This window comes from Microcebus murinus, chromosome 4, assembly GCF_040939455.1.
Source record: "Microcebus murinus isolate Inina chromosome 4, M.murinus_Inina_mat1.0, whole genome shotgun sequence".
In the NCBI taxonomy this organism is placed as follows: domain Eukaryota; kingdom Metazoa; phylum Chordata; class Mammalia; order Primates; family Cheirogaleidae; genus Microcebus; species Microcebus murinus.
In genome coordinates this window covers 12,821,278-12,848,913 of record NC_134107.1, presented here as the reverse complement: position 1 = coordinate 12,848,913, position 27,636 = coordinate 12,821,278, and the positions used below count along the sequence as shown (strand labels likewise).

General features: G+C 56.7%; 3 protein-coding genes, 1 non-coding gene and 1 pseudogene across 8 annotated transcripts in view; 4 read left to right on the top strand and 1 right to left on the bottom strand.

The window, feature by feature from the left end:
* Positions 1-1,339, top strand: part of LOC105878539 (uncharacterized) — a 32,901-nt gene extending 31,562 nt beyond the window's left edge. For 3 of the 4 annotated variants that reach the window (XR_012918917.1, XM_012778114.3, XM_012778115.3), the window contains one exon: positions 572-739. The gene's annotated coding sequence lies outside the window, so the exon portion shown is untranslated. Of the gene's footprint in view, positions 1-571; positions 740-862 lie in introns of those variants that run through there. The other variant, XM_076001795.1, reaches the window with a different exon arrangement.
* Positions 99-11,584, bottom strand: OVOL1 (ovo like transcriptional repressor 1). Its single transcript, XM_012778123.3, has 4 exons — positions 11,141-11,584; positions 4,635-4,852; positions 2,610-2,799; positions 99-2,276 (listed from the first exon to the last, which is right to left on the bottom strand). The coding sequence occupies exons 1-4, from the start codon at positions 11,238-11,240 to the stop codon at positions 1,981-1,983; spliced, it is 804 nt and encodes a 267-aa protein (XP_012633577.1). The 5' UTR covers positions 11,241-11,584; the 3' UTR covers positions 99-1,980.
* Positions 11,585-12,524: 940 nt separating this feature from the next.
* Positions 12,525-15,011, top strand: LOC109730698 (ATP synthase F(0) complex subunit C2, mitochondrial pseudogene; annotated as a pseudogene).
* Positions 15,012-18,203: 3,192 nt separating this feature from the next.
* AP5B1 (adaptor related protein complex 5 subunit beta 1) lies at positions 18,204-21,474 on the top strand. 2 transcript variants are annotated; one of them, XM_012778111.2, is made up of 3 exons: positions 18,204-18,273; positions 18,593-18,760; positions 18,861-21,474. In XM_012778111.2, the coding sequence occupies exons 2-3, from the start codon at positions 18,611-18,613 to the stop codon at positions 21,342-21,344; spliced, it is 2,634 nt and encodes an 877-aa protein (XP_012633565.2). In that variant the 5' UTR covers positions 18,204-18,273; positions 18,593-18,610; the 3' UTR covers positions 21,345-21,474. The 2 variants fall into 2 exon arrangements, with proteins under 2 accessions (XP_012633565.2, XP_012633566.2); XM_012778112.2 differs by lacking the exon at positions 18,204-18,273 and adding an exon at positions 18,303-18,456.
* Positions 21,475-26,852: 5,378 nt separating this feature from the next.
* LOC142870779 (U7 small nuclear RNA) lies at positions 26,853-26,914 on the top strand. Its single transcript, XR_012919116.1, has one exon. It is a non-coding gene; the product is annotated as a U7 small nuclear RNA (small nuclear RNA).
* The last annotated feature ends 722 nt before the right edge of the window (positions 26,915-27,636 follow it).

Below are 27,636 nucleotides of genomic sequence, written 5' to 3'. Positions count from 1 at the left end.
CTAGGATTACAGGCGTGAGCCACAGCGCCCGGCCTTATCAGTTGTTTTGATTAATTTCCCTTCTCAGGAAGAGGAGGTCCCTCCCCCAAATAAAACCCCACAGAAAACATTAGTTCTCCGATTTTAATATAATAGTTAGGGGAAGATTATAAAATAAAACAGACAACACAGAGCCTCATGACTGCCTCAGACTGGCAGTGAACCCATGGATACAGAAATGTAAACAAAAACAGAGCTTCCAGATAATGTTATTTTACGCTAGGTAACTTTCAGAACACAGCAGCTCCCCATCTAGTGAAGTAGAAAGAGAGTTTCAGAAACACTCTCCATACGTTTCAGAGGGCAGTCCAGGAAGGCTTCTCGCTCTCCGGTCAGCTGGGGGCTGGGGCTGAGCCGGGGTCTATGCAGACACTGGAGGCGAAGGCTGCTCCTGCTTGGGATGGGGCTTGATTTCAAGGGCTGTGCACCCAGCTGTGGTGTGGGCCTTTCACTTGCCTCCGTTGCTCTCTGGCAGGCTGGCTCTAACCCCACCTGTCTTTCCTTTTGACCCCCCAAAACCATACTCCTCTAGACGTCCCCTTCCTGGTATCAGCAGGACACCCAGCTGCGCCAAGGGAGCCAGCCAGCCCAGGACGGCTCTTTCCACGGTCAAAACCCCGACCTGGCCATGTGAAGAACAGTCAGTAAAAAAGCTACAAATAAGATTTGGTAACCATCAATATTAATACTCTCCACCCTCTGGAAGTTTCTGATGTGTTGGTTCTTATCTGCGCTAATATTTTGCTGCTGTGCTAGAGTTGTTGACTCATACAGGAAAAGGGCTGGCCTTCCAGCCTGGCCCCGCATGTATCTTGTACTTCAGGCAGTGGACTGGTGTCAGAGACTAATCATGCCACCCGGCTGACCCCCGAAGCCCCAGCGGTACACATCCTCAGCCTCGGAATGGCCAGTTACTCCACAAGCGGTCTGTGGTCTGTCATCGGGAAGCGAGCAGGCTCCTCAGGTCACCTGGGGCTCGCCTGGAAAGGACGGGGAGCGGGCAGAAGCCAGGAGGGCAGAGGGAAGATGGAGCAGCCATCCTCCGGGGCAGGGCTAGGGGAAGGTCTTCGGTTAAATATCTCCAGAGGGACAAAGAACAGGGGGTGTGTTGGGGCAGCCACCCCCAGAGCCAAGGCACAGAGGAGGTTTGAAATGTCCAGGATAAATAGAACTGCATGGGACTGGAGAAAAGCCAGCTCCATCCCTTCTTAAAAACAGTTGCCAGTGGCACCAAAAATATATTAATATCTGTACATTGTCATCTTTTAAAAAAGGAAATAAAACCTCCTTGGCACCTTGCAGATGATTTCTTAAAGATGAGGTGATGTGTGGGAAGGCCTCCTGTGTGCACAGGCACACACATGCGCACGCGTACACACAGCTGCGCACACGTGTGCCTCTCCGTGTCAGAAGGGCGGAGCCCCCCCGGAACCCTGAGCATTAGAAGCCCTGTGGGTGGGTGGGCTGTCACCAGCTCCCCACCACGGTTGCTTTCGGGGTCGCCCTTTGCCAGTGCTCTTGACTCTCGTTGTCCACTGGGGACCCACAGCCCCTGCCCTGCGCTCAGAGGCAAGGGCAGCAGGATCCTGTCTCGTATCTCCTCTGGGAAGGAAGTCCTGCTGCCAGGAAACAGTGCTGGCCTCTGAAGGCAGCTGCTTCTAACCGAAGGCAGCATTGGCCTCACCCCTCCCCAAAACAGACACACGTCTTCCCAGGCTCAGAGCGGCCTGTGCCCATAAACTAAAATTGCAAAAATGAGCAGAGGTCATTGCTGGGCCCGAGTGAGCACGTGTGCCCGGGGACGGGTGCTGAGGTGTGGGAGCTCCAGTCCTGATCACCGGTGTTTGGGCAAGAGGCCGCAGGAGTGGACCGGCTGGGCAGCAGGGAGGTAAGCCTGGACCCCCACGGGGCCTCCGGGAGCATCCCTGGGGCTTGTGCCACTCACAGGTGGGAACTGCCCTGCAGCAAGGAAGTGACAGTGTTCTGCAGGGCCACGGCCACCTTCTTGGAGGTCTTGCGCAGCAGCGGACTGTCAGGGTGGTGCTCCTTCAGGTGCAGGACATGGCCCTCCTGGCTCTCGGACGTGCAGCCACACTCCTCGCACACATACAGCTTGGCCCGCCGCTCCTTGTATGCGTACTTCTGCTGCACACCGTGGATCTTCTTGAGGTGAGACTCCAGGGAGCAGCGCTGAGTGAAGGCCTTGTCACACAGGCTGCACTTGTAGGGCCGCACGCCTGCAGGGAGGACAGGGGCTGGCATCAGAGACCTGACAGGGACCTCAGAACCTGTCGGCAGCTTCCGTACACAAAGGACGGGATAGCTGACTCTAGGGCAGAGGGATGGACAGAGGCCTGTCCACTGCCAAGTTCCCAAGTGGCTCTCAAATCCAAAGTCCTAACAGATGAAACTGGGAGGACTTCTGCTCTGAGCTCCAGTGCCTCTGCTGGGCTGCCCCTCACCAAGGGAAAGCAGGGTTTGCTGGAATCTATGTGCCTGAGCTAGGCAGGTCTGCTGTGTCCCCTCCTGGTGTCGGAGCACCACCCCGATAGCTTCGGGCTTCCGCTTACCTGTGTGGGTCCGGACGTGTCTCTTGAGGTCAAAGGTGTCGTTGAAGCCCTTCCCACAGTACGTGCAGAGGTGCCTCTTGACGTCATTGTGACACTTCATGTGGCGATTCAGCATGCGCTGGTAGGTGAAGGCCTTCTGGCAGATGTGGCAAGTGAAGAGGTCTCCACTGGGACTGTCCCCCAGGGTCACCTGTGGGTGAGGACAGTATTTGTGACATACATCTAGAAGCTGGGGCTGCAGGCTGGCAGACAGGAAGACACAGACGCCAGCCCCAGTCCCCCTGAGGAAAGCAGTGTCCACCCTCTAGAGGCAAAAGCTCTGTGCCTTTGCCCAGAGGTCAGCAGTGTGGGGGTGGGAGGAACCTTTGGGTCATGGTACAGCTTCCAGTTGGGTCCCCGAGTTCCCTTTCAAGGCTGTCACCAGGCCCTCCTTCACCACCTGCAGAAGCAGCTATTTCATCCTCAACAACTCTCCCTGTTAGAAGTTCCCCTTAACAGAGGCCAAATCTGACTGTAGTTCCTGCTCGCATCCACCCTGTTCTTCCCCTCAGGACGGGAAATGCCCATGCCACAGTCTCTGCGGCGGGCATTGCAGGCCGGGGCACCACAGAGAGCCTGGAGCCCCGTCCCAGGCCAGCCCAGCTCACGCTTTACTTGAGCCAGGCCTGCATGGCACAGTCTGAGCCCTTTTGCCACCCTGAGGACCTTCTTACCTAGGAAGGCTTTTGTTTTTTTTTAATTATGGAAAACTTCAAACGTGTACTGAAGTGGAGAGACCAGAGACTAACAGCATGAGCCCTGTGCCCTGTCACTCAGGACCGATCTTATGTCACCTCTGCCTCCCTACTTCCCCCTGGCCTGGGATTATTTGGAGCAAATCCTGGATGCCACCAGACACCTTTGAAAGTGTGCTGCCCAGAACAGTTGCAGCAGCTCTCCAGGTGTGACCAGCACAGGGTGACGTGCTCGATGCTCCACCTCTGTTAACATTGTGGAGGTTGCCTGTACATTGTGAGGGTGGCCTCATCACTGGCAACTCCTACAATCCCAGCACCCGTCACTCCACACCACCTCGGTCACTACCCCTCACTCTGTCCTGCTTTTGAATGTACCTAGTCAAGGCCTTTGGGAACAGGACTCACTGCCCAGCTCGTCTGCTGTCCTGTCCCTTCTGTTCTTGCTCCATGCCCTCCCTACCCAAAGTCCAGGGAGTGGGAGAAGGGCCCGAGGGTGGCTTAGGGGACCGTGAGCATCAGGTGGCTCTAGCCAGCCACACAGCACACGTCTCAGCCATCCCCCACAGTTTCCACACACACTTGGCCTCCGCAGGCAGCAGAGAAGGGCCCAGCACTCCACTGCCAGTTCTTGCCAGTCTCTTGGCACATAGGACAGTGCTGTGAGGAGTACCCTTCTGCTAGATCCCTGCTGGCAGAAGCTCCTGGATCCTGGAGCTTTCAGGAACACAGACTCAGCCAGGGCCAGCCCTGTGGCTTGTGCTCTCTGCCGCCTCGAGTCCTCCTCGTTGCTTGTGCTGCTGAATGCAGGGGGTTTGCTCGTCTAGGCCCTGCCCTAGATGCCAGGCCTTGGACGCTGGCAGGTGCTGGGCACAACAGACCTGGGCGAGGTGATCGCTGGCATGTGCCTCAGGGGACAGTTAACCACTGTGCCTGACTCCAGATCTCTCTCTCAGCGCGGCACAGGCAGGAGCCAAGGAGGCAGAGCTGAGCCGGCTCATGTCTGACTGCTTAGCCTAGAACTTGTGTCAAGAGGATAAGCTCGTCCTGTGGCTCCTCTGGCCTCCTGTGGGCAGAAACTAGACTGAACCACCCATGGACTCTGGAGAACTTCAGACCTACTTCTTTTCTCCTCCCCCATTTGTGCCCCGGCTAAGTTCACTTCTCTACAGAAACCTTGGCCCCGGTCCCAGGTCAGTCTCTGTCTACGTCTCATTTGTGCCACATCTCATGAGCTGGACATGGGTGTACACAAGCTCCTGGTCCTCTGAGACAGTGTGAGAGTCCTCACCTTCATCTTGGTGCGCAGGAAGCCGTGGTCTCTGCTCTGGGGGTCTGTCAGGCGGCCCATGTCTTCTGAGGGCAGCTGGGCCACCACGCAAGGTGCAGGGGCTACACTATAGCTGGCGTCCCGAAGGCTCATGTCCAAAGCTAGCGGGTAGGAAGGGGGTTCGGCCACTGATGGTTCCGGCTCTCGGTAGGGCTGTGGTGGGCAGAAGCCCAGGCTGACTAGGGAGAGAATATCCAGGTGAAGGCCATGGTAGAGAATAGAGGATCCAGTGGGGTTTCTAGGTGGTTCCCTGGCAGTGAGCTGGCTAGAACCTGGAGCCTCCCCTTGCAGGCATGCAGCAGAGTGGGGCTGCCCCCAACCCACCACACGCTGTACCTCCCTCACGCCCTATTAAGGTAATTGCAGGTGACGCCAGCCAAGCGCCACTGCCCGCTGAGTAATTTGTGTCTTAGCGGAACTGGGAGGCCCCAGCTGCCCTGCCAATTAGCCCTCTAGAGTTGTCTGCCTGCCCCACCTGGGCCAGTCCCTCTGGATTCCAGGCCCCGTCCACTCTCTGCCAACTGAGGCCCTGTGCCCAGGCATAGCTCTTTGACACTCATCCTTGGCCCAGAAGGGTCCCTAGTGGTCTGAGCTGCTCCAAGCAGATTTAGCTGCTGGCTTTGGGGTTTGGGTGGCCCCAGCCCCTTCTTCCTGTGGGCTGGCTGGTCCTTGCTGCAGCTCATCAGGGCTCCAGGCTCCCCGCACCTAGCCAGACCAGCTCCGGAGGCAAACGGGCCGGTGGGTGGAACAAGGAGGAGGTCAGGGAGCAGCAGGTGGATGCAGGCGGAACAGTCTCAGAGGCCTGCCAGGCTCCACAACCCTCCCCCACAGCAGGGACCGCTTGCTCTTGCGCAGTCGGGCTGGGCTCCCTCCAGCAGTGGTGGCGGCACCGATACCTGGCAGCCCTTTTACGGTGCCGCTCCCCGGGCGGACACCTCACACTGAACGGGGACGGGGAGGTTTGGCTTCCGACCGCAGGCCTAGTCCTGACCAGAGAGGACAAGGACGAGTGCTCTTGAGGGACACAGGAGATGGGGCTGGAAGAGCCAGCAGAGCTGGGGCAACGGTCTAATGTTTCAAGTTAGTCAGTGTTTTTCTTCCAAAGAGCCTAAGCTATGTACTTAAAATCCACAAGCTAGGGACATTTTCCAAGCTTTGGAAGGAAAAATCAAGAGACCTAGGACAGAAAGGAAGAGTGAGCTTCAGAGAGGGGTGGGGGAGGCTGATTTAGGATTTCAGAACCACGAGTGAGGCCTCTGTGCCCTGCGGCCCCAGACCAGAGGGGCAGAGAGGGGCCAAGGGCACAGGCAGGAGGGCTGCTGCCCTCAGCCCCTCTCCCAGGATGGGTGGGACATGGGCAAGTGGGGGTACGTGACCACGTAAGGGCTCGTATGAAAGCACTGAAGTTTCGGGAGAGGCCCTGGCTCTCGCCCCCTCAAAATACAACAAAGGTCTGAGAGGCGAAGAATGTGTCTGCCGCCGCCCAGAACCCGTCCTGCAGGCGCTGGCGTCCGTCTGTCCGGGGGCCTTTAATGAGCCACCTCATTCCAGGTGTTGATTCACCAGTGCCTGGCCCTGGCCTGGCCTCTGAGCTAGTGTCACACCTCTCTGAGCCCGGTGGCAGCTCAGCCTGGCTCCTGCAGCGGGAGCCATCAGAAACCAAGGGGCTGGGGCTGGGGTGGGCGAGGTTCAGCCGGCAGCTTCTGATGCCAGCTCACAAGCTATTGGAGACCTGGGCTGAGAATTCAAAGCTGGATGACAGCTCCCATTTCTCAATCCAAGTAGAGACAAACAGGAACCTCTACCCTCTGCTGTCCGTGCTGGATGGCATGAGTGCGGCCCCCGAGCTGTGCACAGAGACTGGCTGAGCCTGCAAGAATGGCTGCTCTGGGCTTCCTTGCTCCATGAGAGGGGAGGCTGGGGATGAGGGTCGTGAGGATCCAAGTCAGTTTGGGAAGAAACCTGTGTCCCTTGACTGCCCTGCTGCTCCACACAAACCCACCATGCTGGTGCTGGCTGGGGGCTGGGATGGCGCTGAGCCAGCCTGGTTTGGCTGCGGGCCGCCTCTACCCTGAGCGAGGGGCAGGGGAGGCTGGACGGGTGGTGCCGTTGCCAGGGTGGATGTTTGCCTTATCCCACCTGCCCCGCCAAACCTGTCTCCCTGCCACCCCCGTGTGTCCCTGCCACAGCTGCACGCACAGGGAGTGCGCACTGGCGTGCCACCCCGTCACTGAGTGTCGATGTGTGTCAGGAGGCAGGAAGCAGAACTGGTTGGGCCCTGCTTGTGCTGCTCTCTGTCCCGTAATTAGATGTTTCCGGCAAGGTGGTGGCTGCTGTGGCTACTCATCGCCCGCCCACAGCTGTGGAGTGTGGCAAGGCCAAACCAACCCAGCCCTCTCCCTACGCCCTCAGGGGCTCGTAGCTTCCCCTCCTGTTGGCCCAACTTGCCTCCACCTGGTGATGTTGAGGGCCAGGCCCAGAGCAGAGCAGCTGCTCATGCAAGGCCGTCTCCTACCTTACCCTCCGCAAGTCCCCTCTCTCTCGATTGACAGCTACTGGCCTAACTGCTGGACAGAGTGCCAGGTCCTGCCCCATCCAGGGCCTCAGGACAAGGCTGGGCATGAGGCCTGGTCCCTGGCTCTCTGGGAAGAGCAAGTGAAGCAGACTCAAGGCCACCCAGCCCTCTGGGCCCCAGCTGACTGCGGGTGCTGGTGACAATGCTGCCCTAGGCCATGGGGGGGTCAGCTCGATTCTGAACGTGAGGCAGGAACCCAGTGTATCAGCACAGCCAGGCTGGTTACCCGCAGCCTTGCTCCCTTATCAGGAAGGCTGGTGTCCCCCTGCCTGTCTCCGCAGTCCCTGCAGATCAGCTAGCAGTAGCCCGAAAGGATCCAGTGCCAGCCCCTGGCAGAGGTGGGCAGCCACAGAAGCACACAGGTTTCTCAGCCTTTTGTTTCTATTCTGTGAACTGCCAGAAGTTCTTCTCTCTGGCAATGTCTTTTCCCCCTTTCTCAACCATTTTTCACTCAGTGTCCATGATGAAGCAAAACTGTGCACCTCAGCTCCCGCACCAGGGTGCCGGGCACGGAACATCTGGGAGCTGTGCCTCCCCGCATCCTCCCACCCTCCAGCCCAGCACAGGCCTGGCAGCCCCTCAGGACTCTGTACGGTACATGTGGAAAATGAACGATGACACAGAGGAACCCTGTCCTTGGCAATAGCCAGGCTTCCCTCGCCACCCTCCCTGCGGCCAACAGACTCGCCCTCACCTGCTCTCTTTCTGGGACAAACGGTCTGGCAGGCTTCCATCTTGGGACACCCAAACTCAGGACAAACAACAGCTTGGGTGACAGTACCCTGTGGGACAGGTTGGAGTCCCATCTAGTCCAGTTTCCTGGGCCCCAGTACCTCTTCTGTCCCTGTCCGCTGTCTAGCTGTCCACTCTCCCAGCCTCACTCCCTGGGGAGCACAGCAAACATCTCGTTCACTGCCAAACACTTCCCAGGAATTACTAGAATAATCCTCAGAGGCTAAGCTCTCCCTACCCGCCACCTCCTCTCACCCCCACGCAGGTACTCTGCAGCCCAAAGCTGACTTCCTCAGCCTTTCGGACTAGCCGGGAAAGAGCTGCCAAGTCCCCACACTGTCTAGTGGCAGAGTGAGGCTGGGCCGTGTTCCCTACGGGCAGCTGTGTTCCCTACGGGCAGCTGCAGTCTCCTACGGCTCAGCCCAGCAGTGAAAGGTGAGCGTGAAGAGGGCGGCCAGAGGCCTGGGGGAGGCCTGGTTGCTCCCAGGCTCAGTCTATCCTCAAGCGCCTTCCTGGCCTTGAGATTTCCCGCAGCAGGGCTGGGGCCTAGAGGCACCATCAGCCTACAAGTTGGAATTTACCCCTGGACACAGGTGCCTGGGTTCATCCTCAAGGAACCAGCATTACTCCCTGTCACTCCACAGTCAATATTGACATAACAAAGCAGATAGGCAGGGAGGGGAGAGGAGCGGGAACCTCAAGGTGGTACCCGAACCACTAACTAACCCTTTCGAGTCTCCCAGGGCGAATGGAACTGGCTTCTACCTCTTCCCAGGAGAAAGATTCTGCCCTGGAAGCAGGAAGCCTAGAATTCTGCCTGGGGGAGAAAGGCCCGTGTGATCGTCAGACTGGGGCCCTGGATCAGAGTTGCCAGGCTGGGGTCTGGCATCTTTGACCAGTAGAACTTCCTTCCAGGTGGATGTCCCTGTGATGCTTTGAGGGTCTCAGAGGAACCTGGCGGGAAGGTCAGAACTCAGACGCTCCCATGTTCCCCAGCCCTCCCAGTGCCAACAGGGTCAGTGCTTAGCTGGTTACAACGTGCCGGGAGTCTGTGAGGTGGGGTGACGGAAACGTGCCCAGCCGGCTCCTGGGGTCATGGTTGGCTGGTGATGGAATGGCCTAGCCAGGCAGGGGACAGGCCACCACAAAACAGCCCCCCCCCATCTCCAGCCATCTGAGGCACCCGAGCGTGGACTGCGGACGTTCCCTTTCTCATTTCCACAAACTGTGGGAAAACTGTTCAGTGGGCTGCATGGCTTTTAAAGTTAAAAATAAATTCTGTAAGTTCTACCCTTTACTTGACCTCACAGGATTCTCCCCTCACCAGAGCAGTAAGGGCAAATTCTCACCCAATCGCTGGAGATTCGACCCCCCACCCAAATTCCTGCAAGATCCTCCCGAGCAAGTGGCCTGCAGGTCTCCCTCACCTGGGCAGCAGCAGCAGGTGGCGCAGACCACCCCAAAGCCCCCCCCATGCCCCTGATGGGTCAGCCCCTGGGGCACAGGTCTCCCCGTTGCCCCCCACACACTCCCACTGTGGCCACCAGAACTGTGGGGGGAAATCACCAGGACGAAAGGAAGTCAATGATTTAAACAAACGGAATTTCTTTGTCCTTTGTAAAAGTCAACACATGATCTGTTACTGATTGAGATGTGAAATAAAACTAAAAATAACAGCACACTGAGTCTGGCTCAAGGCTCAGCTCACCTTTAACACAGTCCAAGTTCAGTTTATCAGATCCCAAGGAGCAGCTAAGCAGCAAGTCAAACACAGGTTGGGGTGGAGGCAGAAGCAAGGAAAGGGGCTCCGGCCCTCTGCGGCCCTTCCAGAGGTGGAGAACCAGTCAGCTGGCTGGGGACTTGGTGAAGCCAGAAGCTATACACAGAGCCCTGAGCCACACCCTGATCCACCTTAGGTGGGGAGGCCACTCACGTCCCTTTTTCCCTCATTTTCCCCAGTGGGGTCATCAGGACCTTCTAGCACATTCCCTTGCTTTCAGGAGGCTACAGAAGAGGGGCCCGGCTACTTGAGAGCAGGTTAAGATGAAACATTCCACCAGCAACACAGGCCCTGGGATCCTGGCAGGTCAGGCCACAAAGACCTCACCACTACACCACTGTCTCCAATAGCTTATTCAGAAAAGAAACTGAGGCAAGAGCCCTCACTGGGCCCCTCACCGCTGCCCTCATTTCCCCACTCTCCTACAAGGCCTGGGCGGTGCCAGGGAGCCTGCAGATCAAGGGTCAAAGACGGTTGGTTAATTACAACCTCTCCCCCCTCGGAGGCGCTGGGCGGGGGTTCCGTGCATCCCTGCCCCACCCCCAAGGCCTGGGGAGGGGGAGTTGCGAAGGAAGCTGGCTTTCTCCGGACCAAAGACTTTGGTGGGGGCAGGGGAAGGACAGAGGGGCAGAAGTGTTCTCAGGGCTTGCAGGGGAAGACGCCACTGGAGGAAGAAACAACTCGGGTTACTCATTCACAGTTGACGCTGTCAAGGCGTCTGCCAAAAATAAACTGGGTGCACCAGCTTCCCCAGGCCTGGTCCCCCGGGGGGCCTGAGGTGGGCTCCTTTACACCGCTCTCCGCTCAATGGTGTCTTCTGCAAGGTTGAAGGAAGTACGTTTCTAACAGGTGCGACCCGATCCCACCTTTGTCTTAAGGGCAAGCGGGGTAGGGCGGGCGCCTTCCCCACCGTCTCGGCGCACTGCGCGGGGACAGCCGGGCCAGAGCCGCCCGACCCTCACCCCAGCCCGCCCGCAGTGCCGTGGGGGAGGACGGGAGACCTAAGCAAGCGGCTTGAGCTCTGGGTCTTCTCTTACATTTAGCACAAACCTCCGCCGAAACTCCTGCTCGCTCCCTGCCCCCCAAAGTGGCATCGCTCCAGTGCCCTCCTCCCGCCTCATGAAAGTCCCGGTTTTCAGGATTTACGACGCCAGAGCCGGGGGTCGCTAAAGCGGTGACACACCCCGTTGCCTCCCTTGCGCCCCCCGGGCCTGCCCCGCTTCCACCTGGCAGCCCCCGCCCCCAGCCGGCCCCGCTTCCGCCGGCCCAGCCCCCTGCCCCTGCCCCCTGCCCAGGGTCGGCGCCCGAGGGCTAACGGGGCCGCGGCCGCCGAAACACTCGCTCCCGGCGCCGGAGCTGCACCCGCCGCGGGCGCCTCACCTGGCACGTAGATCTCGCCGCGCTCCTCGTCGGGGAGCTCGCTCCAGTTCCTCTTGCACGTGGAGACGCACGGCTTCTTCACCAGGAACGCGCGGGGCATTTTCCAACCCTCCTCGCCGGGCACGGTCCGCTTCTGTAACTAGAGCCGGGAGCCGTCGTCCCACCTTTCCCGGGCTGGCTGGGGGCGGGTGGAGGGGGCACGGTTCAGGGAAGAAGTCGCCAAGGCGTCCCCACGTTCCGCGGAAAAACAGTGCCCGGACGGCGCGCGCCGTTTCCAACTCCGCCGAGTGTCGCCGTCGTCCTTCCGAACGAGGTTCCTTGCAGCCAGGTGCACCGGGCGGCGGGGGAAGCGGCAGGTAAGCGTCTCCTGGCTCGACTGGCGTCCCCGCGGCCGCTCGGGAAGTCTTAAAGTGCGAGCCGGACGGACGGGTTCACGCTTTATTGGCTCGCGGCGGTGTGTGTTGGTGGCTGGGGCGGGGGGTGGAGGGGGCTGATCTGATCTAATTAGCTTGGAGTGGCCTGGGGAGCGACGGCGCATGCGTTGGGAAATAACGGTGACAACCCACCTATTTGTTACCTGTCGAACCGGTTTCCATTCCGCTGCCGGTGAGGTGGCCTCGCGGCCGGGCGGGGCTGCAGGGCGGGGGCGGGGGCGGGCGCCAGGCATCCAGTACCCGGCTGCCCAGCCCGCCGGTCCCCGCCCGGGACCTCTGGGCCGGGCGTGCTCGCGTTTGCAAACAGGAGTTTCGGAGGGAGCGGAGCGGGGCAGGGCGGGGAGGGGGCAACGTTACTTGCACCGGCGCTCGCACGCTCCGCGGGTGATGAAATGAAACTTGTCCGACTGGGCCCGGCGCGGCCTGGCGCCTGAGGAGGCGAGGAGGCGCGAAGCCGCCGGGCGGGAACGGGGGCCCGGCCCTCACTTGTTGAACGGGGCCTGGGCCCAGGCGGCCCCGGATCCCAAGAGCCAGGCTGAGCAATTCGTGGTTCAGCCCAGAGGTATTTGCCGGGCGCCGGCTTCGTGCGGGAAGGCACGCAGGGCCGCGGGCCGCAGGGCGGGGAGGCCTGGACGCGCTCGGGCCGCGTACGAAGCGGGGAAGGCTTCGTGGAGGAAAAGGCGTTTAAACTGGACAGGTCCACCGTGACCCCCAAAACCCCCAGCGTCTTGGCCATTGGGGTTTACCCCCCAAAACTCTTTCTTGTCCCAGGTGGGTGGATTTCAGGTGCAGCGAGGCTGGAGCCGAGGATCCAGCAGCCACCACTGCGGAGAGCTTCCCTGCGGCCTACCCTGGGTCAGCCTCAACCGCTGGCTATGCCCTGCTCTGTCCCCAGGCCCCGTTGGAAGGATGACCCCCTCCTCAGAAACCGGGGAGCGCTCTGTGCCTCCATGAGGCACTTCACTGTAGCCTTTCGGCCAGGGTGGGGCTATTTCACTGGCTGTCCTAGTAGGGGCAGGGATGGGACCCCCCCCCCATAAGATAAATTAACATTTAGAGTCCTTACCACATGTACACTTTCTTCACGTACTACATGTTTGCTGGAGCAGATTAGGAAGAAAAGTCTGGTGAGTAAATTCACACAGTTCAACAGTCAGGAGCCAGAAAGAGTAGCCTGCTGAGGGTGGGCTTTCAGGCATCTAGTGGAAGATATTTTCTCAAGTGTGGGGAGGCTTCTAGACGCCCTGCCCATACCCCAATGTGGAGCATGCCCTGGGTGGGTGGGGAGAGTATGGGCTTTGGGGGCCTGTGAGCCTCCTCCCTCACTCCTGGAGCCTGTGAGTTTGGCCAAGGGGCTTTCCTTGTCTGTCACAGGAGAATGCTGTTACCTACCTCCTGGGGCTACTGGGAAGGTGATGTTAGCTCTCACCAGGGGGCGTTCGTTTGTGTTGCCCCCTCCCCTGCCTTTCCCAGGGCTCTGCCTTCATGCAGCCCATAACTTCCCTTGTCAACCCCTCTACTCTGATCCTGGACTTTTTTGTACAACTGACGTTAAGTGAGCACATACTACGTGCTTATCTTTTGTGTTAAATCCAGGAGAAACAACATTGCTGAACACTGTCTAGGAGAGAAGTGAATTTAGTTCATTCAGTCAACAAATGTTGACTGAGCACTTTCGTTGTGCCAGACCCTGATGGGCTGGTCCCCAGTAGGTGCTCAGTGGATACATGGTGAAGTCCTCACAGATGGCCCTGTACACAGAAGGCAGTCTTTCTCGTGAGGGAGCAACCCCAGTGTCTGGAAGGCCAAGTGCAGCAGCAGAGGGGGTGAAGCCAGCCAGTGGAATCAGGTGCAAGAGAATCACAGCATGTGGGAAGGAGCCCGGGGCGAGGGAGTTGTCTGTGCCGTTCACTGCTGTCGCTTCAGCATCTTCAGCTGTGCTCGGCACAAAGTGGATTATCAATAAATGTTTCTTGAGTGAATAAATGCCCCATTTAATTGTGTGACCCATTTACCTTTCATGTTCCAACTTTTGATAGAGACACAGCTACAGAGCAAATTTCTTTATTAAAAGGAAAACAGTACTACAAATTCAGTGACAAAGGCAACTGACTGGCTGTCTGGGACTGTGGGGGGGGGAGTGCCTGTTGGAAAGGCAGTTACAATTGTGTCATTCAGGTGCAGAAACCCAACATGGCCACGTCTTTCCATTTTCCAAGAGAAGCCAGAAATCTAGATTTGTAAGTGAAATCTACTTATTTTTAAATGTTAGCTCAAATTTTTAAAAAAACAAGGAATGGGTCAAACAAAACACCTTTGTGGGTTAGGTTTGACCCGCAGGCTGCTGGTATGTGGGCTGTGGTTCACAGGCAGCTCTGGAGCCGAGCTGAACTGTGAGCCCCATGGGGACAGGCACCTTCTGCTCTGTTCCCCACTGTTTGCCCAGCACCCAGCACAGGGCTGGCTAGATGTCATTCATCCAGCTCTTAATTCAGCCAACAAACATTTACTCACACCAACTGTGTGGCTAGGCACTGGGAATTCTGTGGTACAAGGCAAAGAAAGAAATAATGAAGGCGTGTGACGTGGAACATTTGACTAGATCGAGGTGACACTGGCAGGTGGGGGTTGCTGAAAGAGCAGGAGCCAGCTGTGCAGAGCAGTGAAGAGCATGGCCAGCAGAAGGAACAGCTGCTGCCAAGGCCCCAGAGCAGGAGTGAGCTTAGTGTGTGCACAATGAATCCAAAGGCTATAGGGTGGGGTAGGGAGGAGGAACTGAGGTTGGAGGGGCAGGCTGGCCATGTTGTCATGGAGGTGCTGTTAAAACCCAAGTCAGGGTCTTCTCTGCGCTGGGAGCAGTTCTCCTGCCACAGCCCCTCACCCCCTGAAAACGTACGCCTGCTCAAAGTTCGTCTCCACCCCCTCTTTGGTCAAGAGCACCTCTCAGCTGCTGAGTCGACCATTGTCTGTAGTGGTGCTGAAACGACCAGAAACACTGACAGATGAGAACCTCAGGATCCTGGCAGTCTCACGTCCCCTGACCTCAGTTGTCCCTAGCCACAGCTTCCAAACCAGCACCATTTCAAGGGACATCGACACGGCAGCCAAGTTCATTGGGGCTGGGGCTGCCACAGTTGGGGTGGCTGGCTCTGGGGCTGGGATTGGGACCGTGTCTGAAGCAACAGCTCTTCTCCTACGCCATTCTGGGCTTTGCCCTCTCAGAGGCCGTGGGGCTCTTTTGCCTGGTGGTGGCCTTTCTCATCCTCTCGCCATGTGAAGGAGCCTCTCCACCTCCCATAGTTCTTTCTCCCGTGTCTCGTCTGCCCTGTGTGTTCCTTTTCCTGTACCTCCCCAGGCAGCCTGGGGAAAGTGGTTGGCTCAGGGTTTGACAGAAGAAAGGTAAATAAATACTGTATTAATAAGAAAAAAAAAAAAAACCAAGTCAGGGGCTGAGCATGGTGGCTCACTCCTGTAATCTTGGCACTTTGGGAGGCCAAGGCAGGAGGATAGAGACCAGCCTGGGCAACATAGTGAGATCCCATCTCTATAAAAAATTAAAAACTTAGCTGGCCATGGTGGCTCATGCCAGTAGTCCCAGCTACTCAGGAGGCTGAGGGCAGGAAGATCACTTGAGCCCAGGAGTTTGTGGTTGCAGTGAGCTATAAGGACATCACTGCACTCTAGCGTGGCAACCCTGTCTCAAAAACAACTCAGGTCAGGACCCTGTCTCCCCTCAGCTCAAACCCTCCAGCAGCTTCATCGCTACTAAAATAAAATCCCAAGGCCTGGCGTGCCCTGGCCCCTGCTGACCTCCTAACCCCTTTCTGGCTGGGTTCTTGGGTGCCCGCCACACTGCCTGTTCCTGTGTCCCCTGAACAGGCCAGAGCCTGCTCCCAGCTCAGGCCACCTCTCCCACTGCTCCTGCCTGGAACACTTTTACAATGACTGGGTGCCTCTCGCCATTCAGGTTTCAGCCAGTTGTCTCCTCTTCCAAGAGGCCTCTTTGACCACCCCAGCTAAATCCTTGCTCCAACCCCACCACCTCTGTCCCATTACCTGATTCTTTTCTCTCTGTAGCACCTTCATGCTGTGAAATTTTGGTTACATTTTTGCTGTCTGTTCTCTCCATGAGTACAAGTTCTGCACTGGAGGGAATCCCTTTTAAAACACCATTTTTATTGTTTCATTTATATATAATCCATATACCATAAAATTCACTCTTTTATAAAGTATGACAATTTGCTGGCTTTTATATCCTCACAGAGCTGTACAACCATCACTACTAATTCTAGAACATTTTCATCATCCCAAAAGAAAACCCTATATTTAGCAGTCACTCTCTGTTCTCCCAACACCCCTCCCTGGCCCACTACTCTATCTCTGTGGATGTACTTGTGGTTCCTTTTAAAGCATCCTCGTATCCCCAGCACCCAGCGCAGTGTGGATGCCTTGGTTGTAGCCCACATTTTACACATGAGACAACCAAGGCTCAGGGCCCTTCAGGAAACTGACTTCCCCTTTTCCAAGCCTTGTGTGTGGTGTCTCCCCAGAACAGGCACATGGGGGAGGATGGAAACTCAGAAGGAAGAGAAGAAATACAGTGAGGGCATCAAGTGGAGAATCTGGCTCAGCCACCTGGCAGTGGCCCACACCTGGGCCCTTGAGGCTGGGATGCCACTCTCCTCCCGGCTAGGCCTCATGATGGCTGAGCTCTACTCTCTGCCTGGCCTTTGCCAGGGACAGAGCCAGCACCAGCCTCCCATAGGGTAGCAGACACCTGGGCAGGCAAATGAGAGCAGGGCCCATCCAGGGACCTGGATACCCAAGAAGGCTGGGGACGGCTGGTGTGAGGGGATGGCCTGGGGCTGTTGGCTGAAGTCCAGGCTCTACTTCTGTGTAGCTCTGTGACTTTGGGTAAAAGTGACTGCACATCTCTGGGCCTCCCTTTCCTCATCTGTGCATGGTACCCACCTTTGGTACTTGGGGCTGCTGTGAGCTTCAGCGAGTCCATGAGGTTGCAGCCATCAAGTATTGGAAACCATGCGTACATTCCCTCTCTCCAAACCCTCAGCTCCAAGGAGCCAAGGCTCAGATAGGCTGGAGGTTTGCAGAGGTCATGCTGTCAAAGGCTGAGCTGGGGCCAGGGGCAGTGTCCGGCCTTCTGACCCTTGGAAGCCTGTCTCCTCAACTGTAAATGGGTTTAATAATCATTTCTGCCTTACCATGCCTGGTGACGGCTGGGGATGTGCAGTTACAGCACCCTCTGGGCCTCAGACAGGGAAACCAGACAGGCTCCCATTCCAAGCTGCCTTCCCTCCTCAGGGCTGCTCTCATCCTGGCCTCTTTCATCTTAGGTTTAATTACCCAGGCTGCCCCACCCCACCGCCTCTTGGGTGGGAGTCATCACTCCCATTTTATAGATGGAGAAACTGAGGCACCTAGAGGGAAGTGGTTTGGGGCTGCCGCCTGTGAGTCAACTGTGGAGCCAGGGCCCAGAGAAGCCAGGACTGGGCTTTCTGGCTGGACCTGTCTCTCCAGGTGGGTCCCTGTCTGGAGCCCCATGGTTGACACCCTAAGGTACCCAGACAGCACTCTCTACCCCTTAGCTCCCCTCCACCTCCTGTCTGGAGCTGCAGCAGGATGGGTTAGGGAGGGGCTTGCACAGCCTGGAGGAAGTGGAGAGGCGAGTTGGCAGCTGCTGGCATGGGGGCTTAGTCCTTTTTCATCTTCAAAGCGTCTAATTATGAGCCAGAGGTGCTAGGCTGGTGGGGGTGGGGTTTGGACGCTCTGGACGCGGTTCTGTGCCATGGAAACCAGCGGTCATTGGGGCATCTGAACCTGGGCTACCCGCCAGGATGCCCCCAAACAGGTCGGGGCCAGCCCTTTGGATGTTGGGAGTGCTGGGTTCCAGGCCTGCTTGGACCTCCGGTGGCGAGGCCGCTCTCCTCATGGGCCTTGGTTTCCCCAGCTCTGCTAGGCGTGCCCTGAGCCCCGTGACCCGCCAGGCCCTGACAACCCGCAATTCCCGAGTGGATTCCGTTGCTTTCTGGCTTCCTTTCGACTATGGCCTGCCCCGCCCACGCCGCCGCGGCGACCCGGGCGCCGGCTCCTCGCCCCAAAGCCGAGCGGTTGGGGGGCCCCCGAGACAGGCGTCGGGAAAGCGAAGCCAAACCCTGCGGCGCCCGCCCGACCGGTTCTGCTGGGGCCGCCGTGCGCTCTTTCTGCGGGCGCCCTGGGACCGCACCTCGCATGGCCCTAGAGGCCACCCGGGCAGCCCGAGGACCCGCACCCCACGCCACCCGCGCGTCCGGGGCGGGGTGCAGTGCGCCCGAGCGCCGGCGGGGGGCGCGCTGGCTGCGCTCCTGACCGGCTCGGCCAGCGCAGGCGGGGCCTGGGCCGCTGTCCGCCGGGGGCCCCGGGATCGCAGCCCCCGCGCCGGGAGCCGGGCCCACCCACCTCCACGGGCCTGCGGCGGTTTCGGGGAAGGGGGGCCTGCCGGCGGGACAGTTACTCAGCCCCAGCGAAACCAGCGAGTCGGCACCTGCCGGCGGCGGGCGGGGAGGCGGCCCCGTTACGCCCCGCCCCCACCCCGCCGGCCTCGCCGCCCCCGCGCCGTGTCCCGCCCCGCCCCGCGCCGCGCCGCGCCGCCAGCCCGGAAGGAGCCGGCCGGCCGAGCGCCCGCGGCGGCTGAGTCAGGCGGTGAGAGCGAGCCCGTTACCGCGGGCGCCGGGGGCCGGGGCGGCGCTGTGGTTTCGGTGCCGGCCGCAGGCGGCCTAATGAGCGCTCCGCACGCACCGGCGCCCCGCCCCTGCTTGCCCACGGAGCCTTGGCGGCCCGCCCCGGCTACACCCCCGAAAGGGCTTGGTTTCGTCTTGGGACCCGGTGCGGGGTCTCTGCTGGGATCTGCCGGACGGCCCTGCGGGGTGGGGGGAGGAATGGTGGAAGGCGCCCCCTGGCGGCCGCGGGGCCCCGCGAGTCTTCGCGGCCGCCGGCCCGACGCTCCCCGTCTCCTCCACAGGAACCTGCGCGCCTGACCATGGGGCCCCTGAGCCGGGAAGCCTGGGCCCAGCGCCTGGCGGCCTTCCGGACCAGCCCGTCTGCCTTCATGGCAGGTCCCGAGGGTGAGGACTTGGGTCGCGACCTGCTGAGCGACCTGAGGAGTGAGAAGCTAAGCGAACAGACCAAGGTAAGCCCTGCACGTGTCCCCTCCCTGGCCCATGTGGTTACCCCAGCCTCCCGCGTCTTGAGCCTCATCTTCATGATTCCCTCCTAACCCCCCGTCCCAGGTGTCCTTGCTGGTCCTGAGCTTGGAGTACCCAGTCCAGCTGTGGCCTGACGCACCTGCGGCAGAGGTGGCTGCCACGTCTCTGTTGGACACCCTGGTACTTCTACCCCCAAGGCTCTCAGCTCTCCGGCGGCTCTTGCTGCTGGCAGCTACCACAGCCCTGGTGGCAGGAGGCGCGCTGGGCCCCACCTCGGGCGCCTCCTGCCGGCTGCTTCCCCTACTGCTTGGCTTGGCCTCGGGCAGCGACCTGGGACCAGGCTTTGGCCCCACCTCGGAACAGCGCTCCCTACAGGCCACAGCGTGTGAGTGTCTGAGAGAGCTGGAGAGCTGCAAGCCCGGACTGCTGGGGGGTGCCCTGGGGGTGCTGCGGGGCCTGCTGGGGCAGGCGGGCCCTGTCCAGCCACTCAGCCTGCTGCTGGCACTTGCTCTGCGCAACACCCTGGTAGTCCAGTCCCAGGCTGGGGCTGGCCTGCGGGGCCTGCTCATGGCCGGGGCCTCCCCCACTAGGGGTGGTTCCTGGGACTGGTCACTAGTCGAAGAGGGTGATGCCCACCTTCAGCCCCAGGCACCCAGCTGGCCGGCAGCTGAGGAGGGGGAGCGTGGCCTTGCCGCTCTAGAGCCCAGCCCAGAGGAAGCTCGGGAGCTGCGGGCTGCTGTGGCTCAGCTTCTAGACACGACCTATCTGCTCACACCTGTGGCCCAGGCCCAGCTTCTGTGGCTGCTGGGCTGGGCCCTACGGGGTCTGCAGGGACAGCCACCAGCGCTCTTCAAGCCGCAGCTGGTACGGCTGCTGGGCACAGCGCAGCTGACGCTCTTGCACGCAGTTCTTGCGCTCAAGGCAGCCTTTGGTGAGGCGCTGTTCACCGCCCAGGATGAGGCCCTGCTGCTCCGCCGGCTCACCTTGGCTGCTCAGCACCCAGCCCTGCCCCTGCCCACCCATCTCTTCTACCTGCACTGCCTCCTGAGCTTCCCTGAGAACTGGCCGCTGGGCCTGGAAGGTGAGGAGGCTGCGCCGCTGCTACTAAGGCCCCAGCTCTGCCATGGTCTCCTGCCCAGTCTCCTGCATGACCCGATGGCCCTCCTGGCCCGCCTGCATTTGCTGTGCCTGCTCTGTGCGGAAGATGAGGAACAGGAGGAGAAAGGCCTGGTCCAGAGCCCTCGGGGCTCCCTGGAGGAGCTAATGGCTGGCTTGCAGCAGAGGGCAGCCCTGGACCAGGGCCCCCGGGCTTTGGCTACTCTCTGCTTCCAGGCCTCATACCTGGTTGCCCGCTGCCTGGCCGGGCAACCTATGGTGCTGACACCCTTGATCCATGGACTGGCCCAGCTGTACCGAGCCCGGCCTGTGCTGGCTCCCCACTTTGTGGACCTCTTGGATCAGGTGGGTCCTGAGCTGGGGGAGCCTCTGAGGGTGTTGTTGCGGCAGGAGGTGGTATCCAGGCCTGGCAGAGATGAAGCTCTTCGCTGGCACCTGCAAATGCTGGCAAAAGTGGCAGATGGGAGTGCCCAGAGTGCCACCCTCAGTTTTCTACAGGCTGCAGCTGCCCACTGCACAGGGTGGGACCTACAGCAGGCCCTGCTGCGGGTCTGCCGGGCCCTGCTACAGGCCGGTGGTGGGGATGGCCTGGCAGACTTGCTGCAGGCCCTGGCCAGGCAGCTGGAGGACCCTGACGGGCGGGACCACGCCCGCCTCTACTACATCCTCCTGGCCCACCTGGCAGGGCCCAAGTTGGGGGTAGCCCTGGCCCCCTCGCTTACTGCACCTGCACTAGCCTCTTCCCTGGTGGCTGAGAACCAGGGCTTTGCAGCAGCACTGATGGTGCAGGAGGCCCCGGCCCCAATTCGGCTGAGCGTGGGGTCCCGAGAGATCAAGGGCCCACTCCCTGTGCTGCAGCTCCAGGTGGAGGCGCTGGAGCCCATCTACTCTCTGGAACTGCGTTTCCGTGTGGAAGGACAAATCTATGCACCCTTGGAATCTGTCCACATGCCCTGCCTGTGCCCTGGCCGCCCTGCCCGCCGTCTGCTCCTGCCGCTGCAGCCCCGACGCCCAGCCCCCGCACAGCTGGATGTCCACGCCCTTTATACCACACCTTCTGGTCTCACCTGCCATGCCCACCTGCCACCCCTGACTGTGAACTTCTCTGACCTCTTTCTGCCTTTCCCCCACCCCCCAGAGGGGGCCGGGCCAGGCTTCTTTGAGGAGCTCTGGCACTCCTGCCTGCCAGAGGGCGCTGAGAGTCGTGTGTGGTGCCCACTTGGGCCACAGGGGCTCAAGCCCTTGGTGTCACACCACCTGGAGCCTTTTGTGGTGGTGGCCCAGCCCCCCACCAGCTACTGTGTAGCAATCCGCTTGCCCCCAAACTCGAGGCTGCTGCTGCGGCTAGAGGCAGCCCAGCAAGATGGAGTACCCGTGGCCCTGCGGACTGACGACTGGGCCGTGCTGCCCCTGGCAGGAGACTACCTCCGTGGGCTGTCAGCTGCTGTCTGAGCCCTGGGGAGGCCAAGTGAGGGCAGGTCGATGGCCCTTGTGGGGGACTTGCCTACTAGGGGCTGATAAAGGCCAGGACACACTCCTGTAGCTCTTCTCCCAAAGATCCTGCATTCACCAACGACCCTCATTGGCGGTTTTCTTTTGGGCCCTGGTTGGGAGCAGGTTCACTGGGGTGGGGGTGTGGAGGTCTCTCTTAGTGCATTTTTGCTGCTATAGTAGAACACCTGAGACTTGGTAATTTATGATGAACAGAGATTTATTAGCTCACACTTCTGGAGGCTGGAAGTCCAAGATTGAGGGGCCAACACCTGGCATGGGCCTTCTGTGTCATTCCATGGCAGAAGACAGAGGGTGAGGGAGGGAGAGCGTGTGAGTGCCAGGGGGCCAATCTCATTTTCCTAACGAACCCACTCCTGTGATAACGGCATTAGTTCATTCATGAGAGCAGAGCTCCTGTGGCCTAATCACATCTTAAAGGTCCCAAACCTTGATACTGTTACCATGGCAATTAAATTTCAACATGAGTTTGGGAAGGGACAAACATTCCAACCAAAACAGAGTCATAGGCCCCAAGAAAGCTTCCAGATGAAATCCCAGGACCACAGGGCTCCATGGTTCCTGCCCAGATGCTAGGACTTTCCAAAGTCCCTGCCTCGGAGGCAGGAGAAGAAAACATCCTCCCTCCACTTCACAGAGGGGGTCTGGCCTTGCCCTTAGCCATCACGCATTGACTTAGGAAAGAGGCTGCAGCTACAATTTGGCCCTCGTGACCTGTGGGCCAGTGCTTTTCAACTCACAGCTGTGCAGGGTCACTGCCCTGGGGCGCTCAGGCTGGGCCAGATGATGGGCCCACAGCCAGGAACAGTGAGATGCCACAGTAGCCAGGTGGCCTCTTCCCGAGGGAGAGCGTCCTCCCCAGGCTGTGCTGATTGGAGCCAGCGCTGGGTAGGGCCTGCCAGTATGGTGTGGGGTCCAGAATAGGGGCCCACATGATCTGGACTAAAACTAAGCTGACTTTCCCTAACCTCATCTCCTGAGAAACCTAATCTGTGCTCAGGAATCTTCCCAGGTAAGAACCAGTTCCCCTAGTTCATTTTTCCAAGTATGCAAGACACTTGGTGTTGAGCTGTGTTGAGGCCAACTCTGCTGCCAGGCACGCGTGTGTTGCCTCAGTTCCTCTTTGCAACAGCTCTGCAGGGCCCCGCAGATGAGGAAATCTGCAGGCCAGAGGGGTTGAGTGATTTTCCTAAGGTCACCTAGCTGGGTGGTAACAGTGTTTTGTCATCCTGTAGCAGATTTCCATTACTATACACTGTCAGAGCAGAGCTCTGCAAGGGTCACAGAGTCCCCAAGCCTCTCAGCCCTGGGCCAGCACCCCAGATGCTATAGAAACAGGAGTCAGTGCTGGGTGGGAGAATCGTGGCTTGGGCTTCGCTGCTCCTGGGGAAGAGCCTGTCCTACTGCCCCTGTCTGTTGGGCTCCCAGCCTGCAGGTTCCCTGAGGGCCAGCCATAGCCCTCCAGATGGGGTGGGCTAGGAAAGGAAAGGAGGGCCTGGGGCAGTGGGACCTGTGACCAGGTCAGGGCAGTGTCAAACTTGAGCTGGGCGGTAACTTGCTCTGTCACCTGGGCAAGCCATTGCCAAATCAGGAAGGGGTCAGTTCTGGGAAATGGAAACTTCTCTAGCTGTTTTCAGTGAAAAGGAATTTAAGACAGAATCAGGTACTTACAAAATCCCTGGGAAAGCTGCAGAAGTGGGCCTCCAGGAGGCCACCACTGGAGCTGTCAAGTTCCAGAACTTACTGCCCTGCCTGCAATCCAGCCCCTCTCAGCACCCGAGAAGCTGGGCCTGGACCCTGCACAGTGGGACTGTCACCATTGCCTCTTGATACCCACAAAGCCAGAGACCTGATGCTGCTGCAGAGAGACATCTCCAAGCCTGGTCCTGCAGGACAAACAAGGAATAAAACTTTGTTCCTCCATCCACATCATTCAGAGGGCATCTAACTGGTAGAATCAATCTCCCAAACAGAATCCAGTGGCAAGGGAATCCAGAAATGCAGTTTTCTGGTTTTTCTTGTTTTTGTTTTTTGAGACAGAGTCTCGCTTTGTTGCCCAGGCTAGAGTGAGTGCCGTGGCATCAGCCTAGCTCACAGCAACCTCAAACTCCTGGGCTCAGGCAATCCTCCTGCCTCAGCCTCCCGAGTAGCTGGGACTACAGGCATGCGCCACCATGCCCGGCTAATTTTTTCTATATATATTAGTTGGCCAATTAATTTCTGTTTATAGTAGAGACGGGGTCTCGCTCTTGCTCAGGCTGTTTTCGAATTCCTGACCTCAAGCTGTCCGCCCGCCTTGGCCTCCCAGAGTGCTAGGATTACAGGCGTGAGCCACCGCACCCGGCCCAGAAATGCAGTTTTCTTTCTGCCCACAGATGCAGAAGGTGGTGTTAATCCTTAGCCTAAGATGAAGAAAATTGTTCTGTGTAAGAGCTGACCATCCATCCTTTTGTCCATTTGTCTACCCACCATGCATCCATCTCCTGAAGTGCTGGACACGAGTGACCCCTCCCTGAACTGTGCTGCTGTGGCCATTCTGACCCCCCCCCCAAACTGTGCTGCAGTGGCCATTCTTACGTACCTCTGTGACAGTTTCTCTGGGCTATGTACCAGGAGCAGAACTGCTGAATCATAGTGTCTGCATATGCTTAACCTGACTAAGCAATGTCTGAGGAAAAGCTTTTGGCTTTGCATCCTCTCAGCGTGCCTAGGGAGGTGTGCCAAGGGGTGGGCAGGACACTGCGTGAGCCAGCCAGCCAGATTCCACACCTTGCATCTTCGGCAGCACATACTGCTGCTCACACTCAAGCTTCCCAGAGATCTCGGCAGCAACACCATGCTCCTGGGCAACTATTCCTCATACAACCAGAAATTCTTCCCCAAAGGAGAGACCCAAAGTCCATCCATGAGTTACTCTGTGCACCTGTGCAGATGTTAACGATGTTCACCAGTTGCTGGGGCTCTGCTTCCAGATACATCAGTACCCTTCCTCACCTTGAAGGTAGGCCTGGCCTCGAGCCCAGGCCTGGCTAATGAAATGTGAAGGTTGTCAGTTCTGGGGCAAAACATGTCATTGCCAGGGCCTAGATTTCCGGACTTCTCTTTCCCTGTTGTGGCAGTTGGAAAGAGCATGTTGATATAGTTTAGTTATAATCTCACCTTGATATGTCATAATAAATGCACTGAATTATGAAGTTAATCATCAATAAGAAGGCTGGGCCTAGTGGCTCATGCCTGTAATCCTAACACTCTGGGAGGCTGAGGCGGGCAGATCCTTTGAGCTCAGGAGTTGAGACCAGCCTGAGCAAGAGTGGGACCTCCGTCTCTACTAAAAAAATAGAAAGAAATTAGCTGGACAACTAAAAATATGTATATATATAAAAATTAGCCAGACACGGTGGTGCATGCCTGTAGTCCCAGCTACTTGGGAAGTTGAGGCAGAAGGATTACTTGAGTCCAGGAGTTTGAAGTTGCTGTGAGCTAGGCTGATGCCATGGCACTCTAGCCTGGGCAACAGAGTGAGACTGTGTCTCAAAAAAAAAATAATAATCAATAACACACTTTATATGTAACAAGGGAAAAGACGGGGGAAAATATTGGTTAATCTCTATTCTACATGCAAGGAAGAAAGTATGGGTCTTCTGTGGAACGAGTTACAAGGTCATAATTAGGGCTGCCAGATTCAGTAAATGTATTATACAGGATGTCTAGTTAAATTTGAATTTTGGAGAAATAACTAATTTTTAGTTGTTAATAGGATATACACTAAAAAGTAAGTTGTTTCTTCAAAATTCGATATAACTGGGTATCCTGTGTTTTATCTGTTAACCCTAGATTGGTATTTTAAAATTTTTGTTCCAAACCCATTCTATGTTCCTTTTGTCCTCAGGATCTTTATTTAATGAGGTGACCCAAACCTCATTCCTAAAGGGTCTGACTCCTTGGTAATCCTGCCCATGTTGGGTCACTTGAATCTTTCATTGAACCTGGCAGTCCTGAGATGTCTCAGGGGGTCCCCTGGGTATGACAGCCTCCTCCTTGTCTCCACTGTGTGGCAGCAACAGTTTCTTCCTTGATAATCAGGATCAGTGGCCCTTTTAGAAATATTGGTTCCAAGGTACGAGCAGGCCAATGACAGGGTGGCAGTCTCCACTTCCAGTTCAGAAGAACTGCAGCAGTGTCCATTCATGGCCACAGTCTCCCTTGGATCCTGAGGACTCTACACCTTAGGTGGACGGGAAGTCAGTATTTAGTGAGAGGCTTCCAGGAGGAAGACAATGATGGCAGCATAGGTCCCTATCTCCCAGTGTTGCCTAGAAAACCAGTATGGAGTGAAGAGAAAAGAAAGATAAAACTACTCAAAACTTGAAGACAAGAATGCTCAAACATAAAAATAACTGAGTAAAAACAAACAAAAAACAAATGAAAGCTCATGATCTCCCCCACTTGCCATGATTTGTGGCGAGCCAAGACCCCCAAGAAAAACGGGTGGAAAGAGAAGAGGGAGTTAGTGATGGGATCCAAGCTTGATCTAAGACCTCTCCAGAAACACTTAAGTCCACCCTGAGCCTGAAAATGTTAAAAAGTGTCTGCAGTAGGTCAGAGCTGGCACTACAGGAAAGGGATTTAAAGATACATAAGGGATGTGAAGTCAGAATCTTGGAAACAGACCCTGGGAGAGCAACTACACAAAAAGGAAGTTAGAAGTGTCCCCTAGCATTTGGATGTGAAGAAGGAAGCAGATGGAGAAATCTCATGGTCCTCCAAGACAAAAGAACAAAATGAGAAGACCCACAACCCTTCTCCCTACTCAAAAACAAATTCACCAAAGCAATGGTGACAGAAGAGGGCACATTATTTGGGACCTTGTAAAATACCCAATACCACAAAAATGAATAAGAAAAAGATTAATAGGTTCCTACAGAGTTTATTACAAAATACTATAAAATGAATTTCATCACATATCAATCCAGGAAAATTCACACACACCTCTGAGAAAACAGCCAGAAAGCAGAAGAAAGCTGTAATAAAACACTCTGCAGAACTAAATATCCCCAAAACAAGCATTTGAAGATATGCAGAACCACCTTGGATGAGAAATTAAAAAGCAAAGATCAGAAATAGTCAAAACCCACATCTTTCTCCACTCATGGAGACTGACCCGTTCCTCTGTGGAACATTAAAAAACAAAAAAGAAATAGAAAAAACCCAAGAAGAAATGTAAAGCAAGTTGATTGAACTCAGGAAAGAAATGGAAGAAACAGACAGAATTATTTAGAAATGAAGATTAAATTACAAGATGCCTAATGGAGAATAGGCTCAAATAAAAATTTAATAAGGAGCATCAAAGACAGGAAAATAATAAAAAGAATGAAAATGAGATATAGAAGTAGGCAGGGTCAGACGAAAGTAATGGAGACAGAAGATGGTCAAAGAAGAAGCACATTTGAGTGTAATAGCTCTTTTAGAATTTGTCTAGCAGGTTTTCTGGTCCCTACCAGAAGACCCCATAAAATAAAAAATAATTTAAAAAATAAAGCACATCTGTACTATTGGAGTCTCTGAAAAGAAAACTAAACAATGAACTAGAGCTAATATTTAACACTACAATTTAAGAAAATTTTCCAGGAAAAAAAAACCCTGCATATTCCCAGCACACTGGGAACGTGGGAAAATTCAGTCAGCATTACCAACTTTGAGACATGTCCTAGTAAAACTTGGATTACAAAGATTTTTTTAAAACCCCTAAATGTCTTCAGGCAAAAAAAATCAAATCATTTACAAAGGTAAAAGAATTAGAATGGCATTAGATTTTTAAAAACCAACATACAAAGCGGGAGGACAAGGGAGCAGTATGCTGTAAACATTATATTATTTATTTATTTATTTATTTATTTATTTATTTATTTTGAGACAGAGTCTCGCTTTGTTGCCCAGGCTAGAGTGAGTGCCGTGGCATCAGCCTAGCTGACAGCAACCTCAAACTCCTGGGCTCAAGCAATCCTCTTGCCTCAGCCTCCCGAGTATATACTAGTTGGCCAATTAATTTATTTCTATTTATAGTAGAGACGGGGTCTCGCTCTTCCTCAGGCTGGTTTCGAACTCCTGACCTCAAGCAATCCGCCCCCCTCAGCCTCCCAGAGTGCTAGGAACATTATATTTTTTAAAAGTGTGAACCAGAGATTTTATATTCAGACAAGTTTTTCTTTAAATATCAAGGCTATAGGAAACC

Bases quoted from the DNA above. Each gene is read 5' to 3' on its own strand.
- OVOL1 (XM_012778123.3), bottom strand. From the start codon at position 11,240: ATGCCCCGCGCGTTCCTGGTGAAGAAGCCGTGCGTCTCCACGTGCAAG. The intron at 2,800-4,634 runs GTGAGGACTCTC...CCTCACCCACAG, and splicing joins TCCTGCGCACCAAGATGAAG to GTGACCCTGGGGGACAGTCC. The intron at 2,277-2,609 runs GTAAGCGGAAGC...TCCTCCCTGCAG, and splicing joins ACACGTCCGGACCCACACAG to GCGTGCGGCCCTACAAGTGC.
- AP5B1 (XM_012778111.2), top strand. From the start codon at position 18,611: ATGGGGCCCCTGAGCCGGGAAGCCTGGGCCCAGCGCCTGGCGGCCTTC. The intron at 18,761-18,860 runs GTAAGCCCTGCA...CCCCCGTCCCAG, and splicing joins AGCTAAGCGAACAGACCAAG to GTGTCCTTGCTGGTCCTGAG.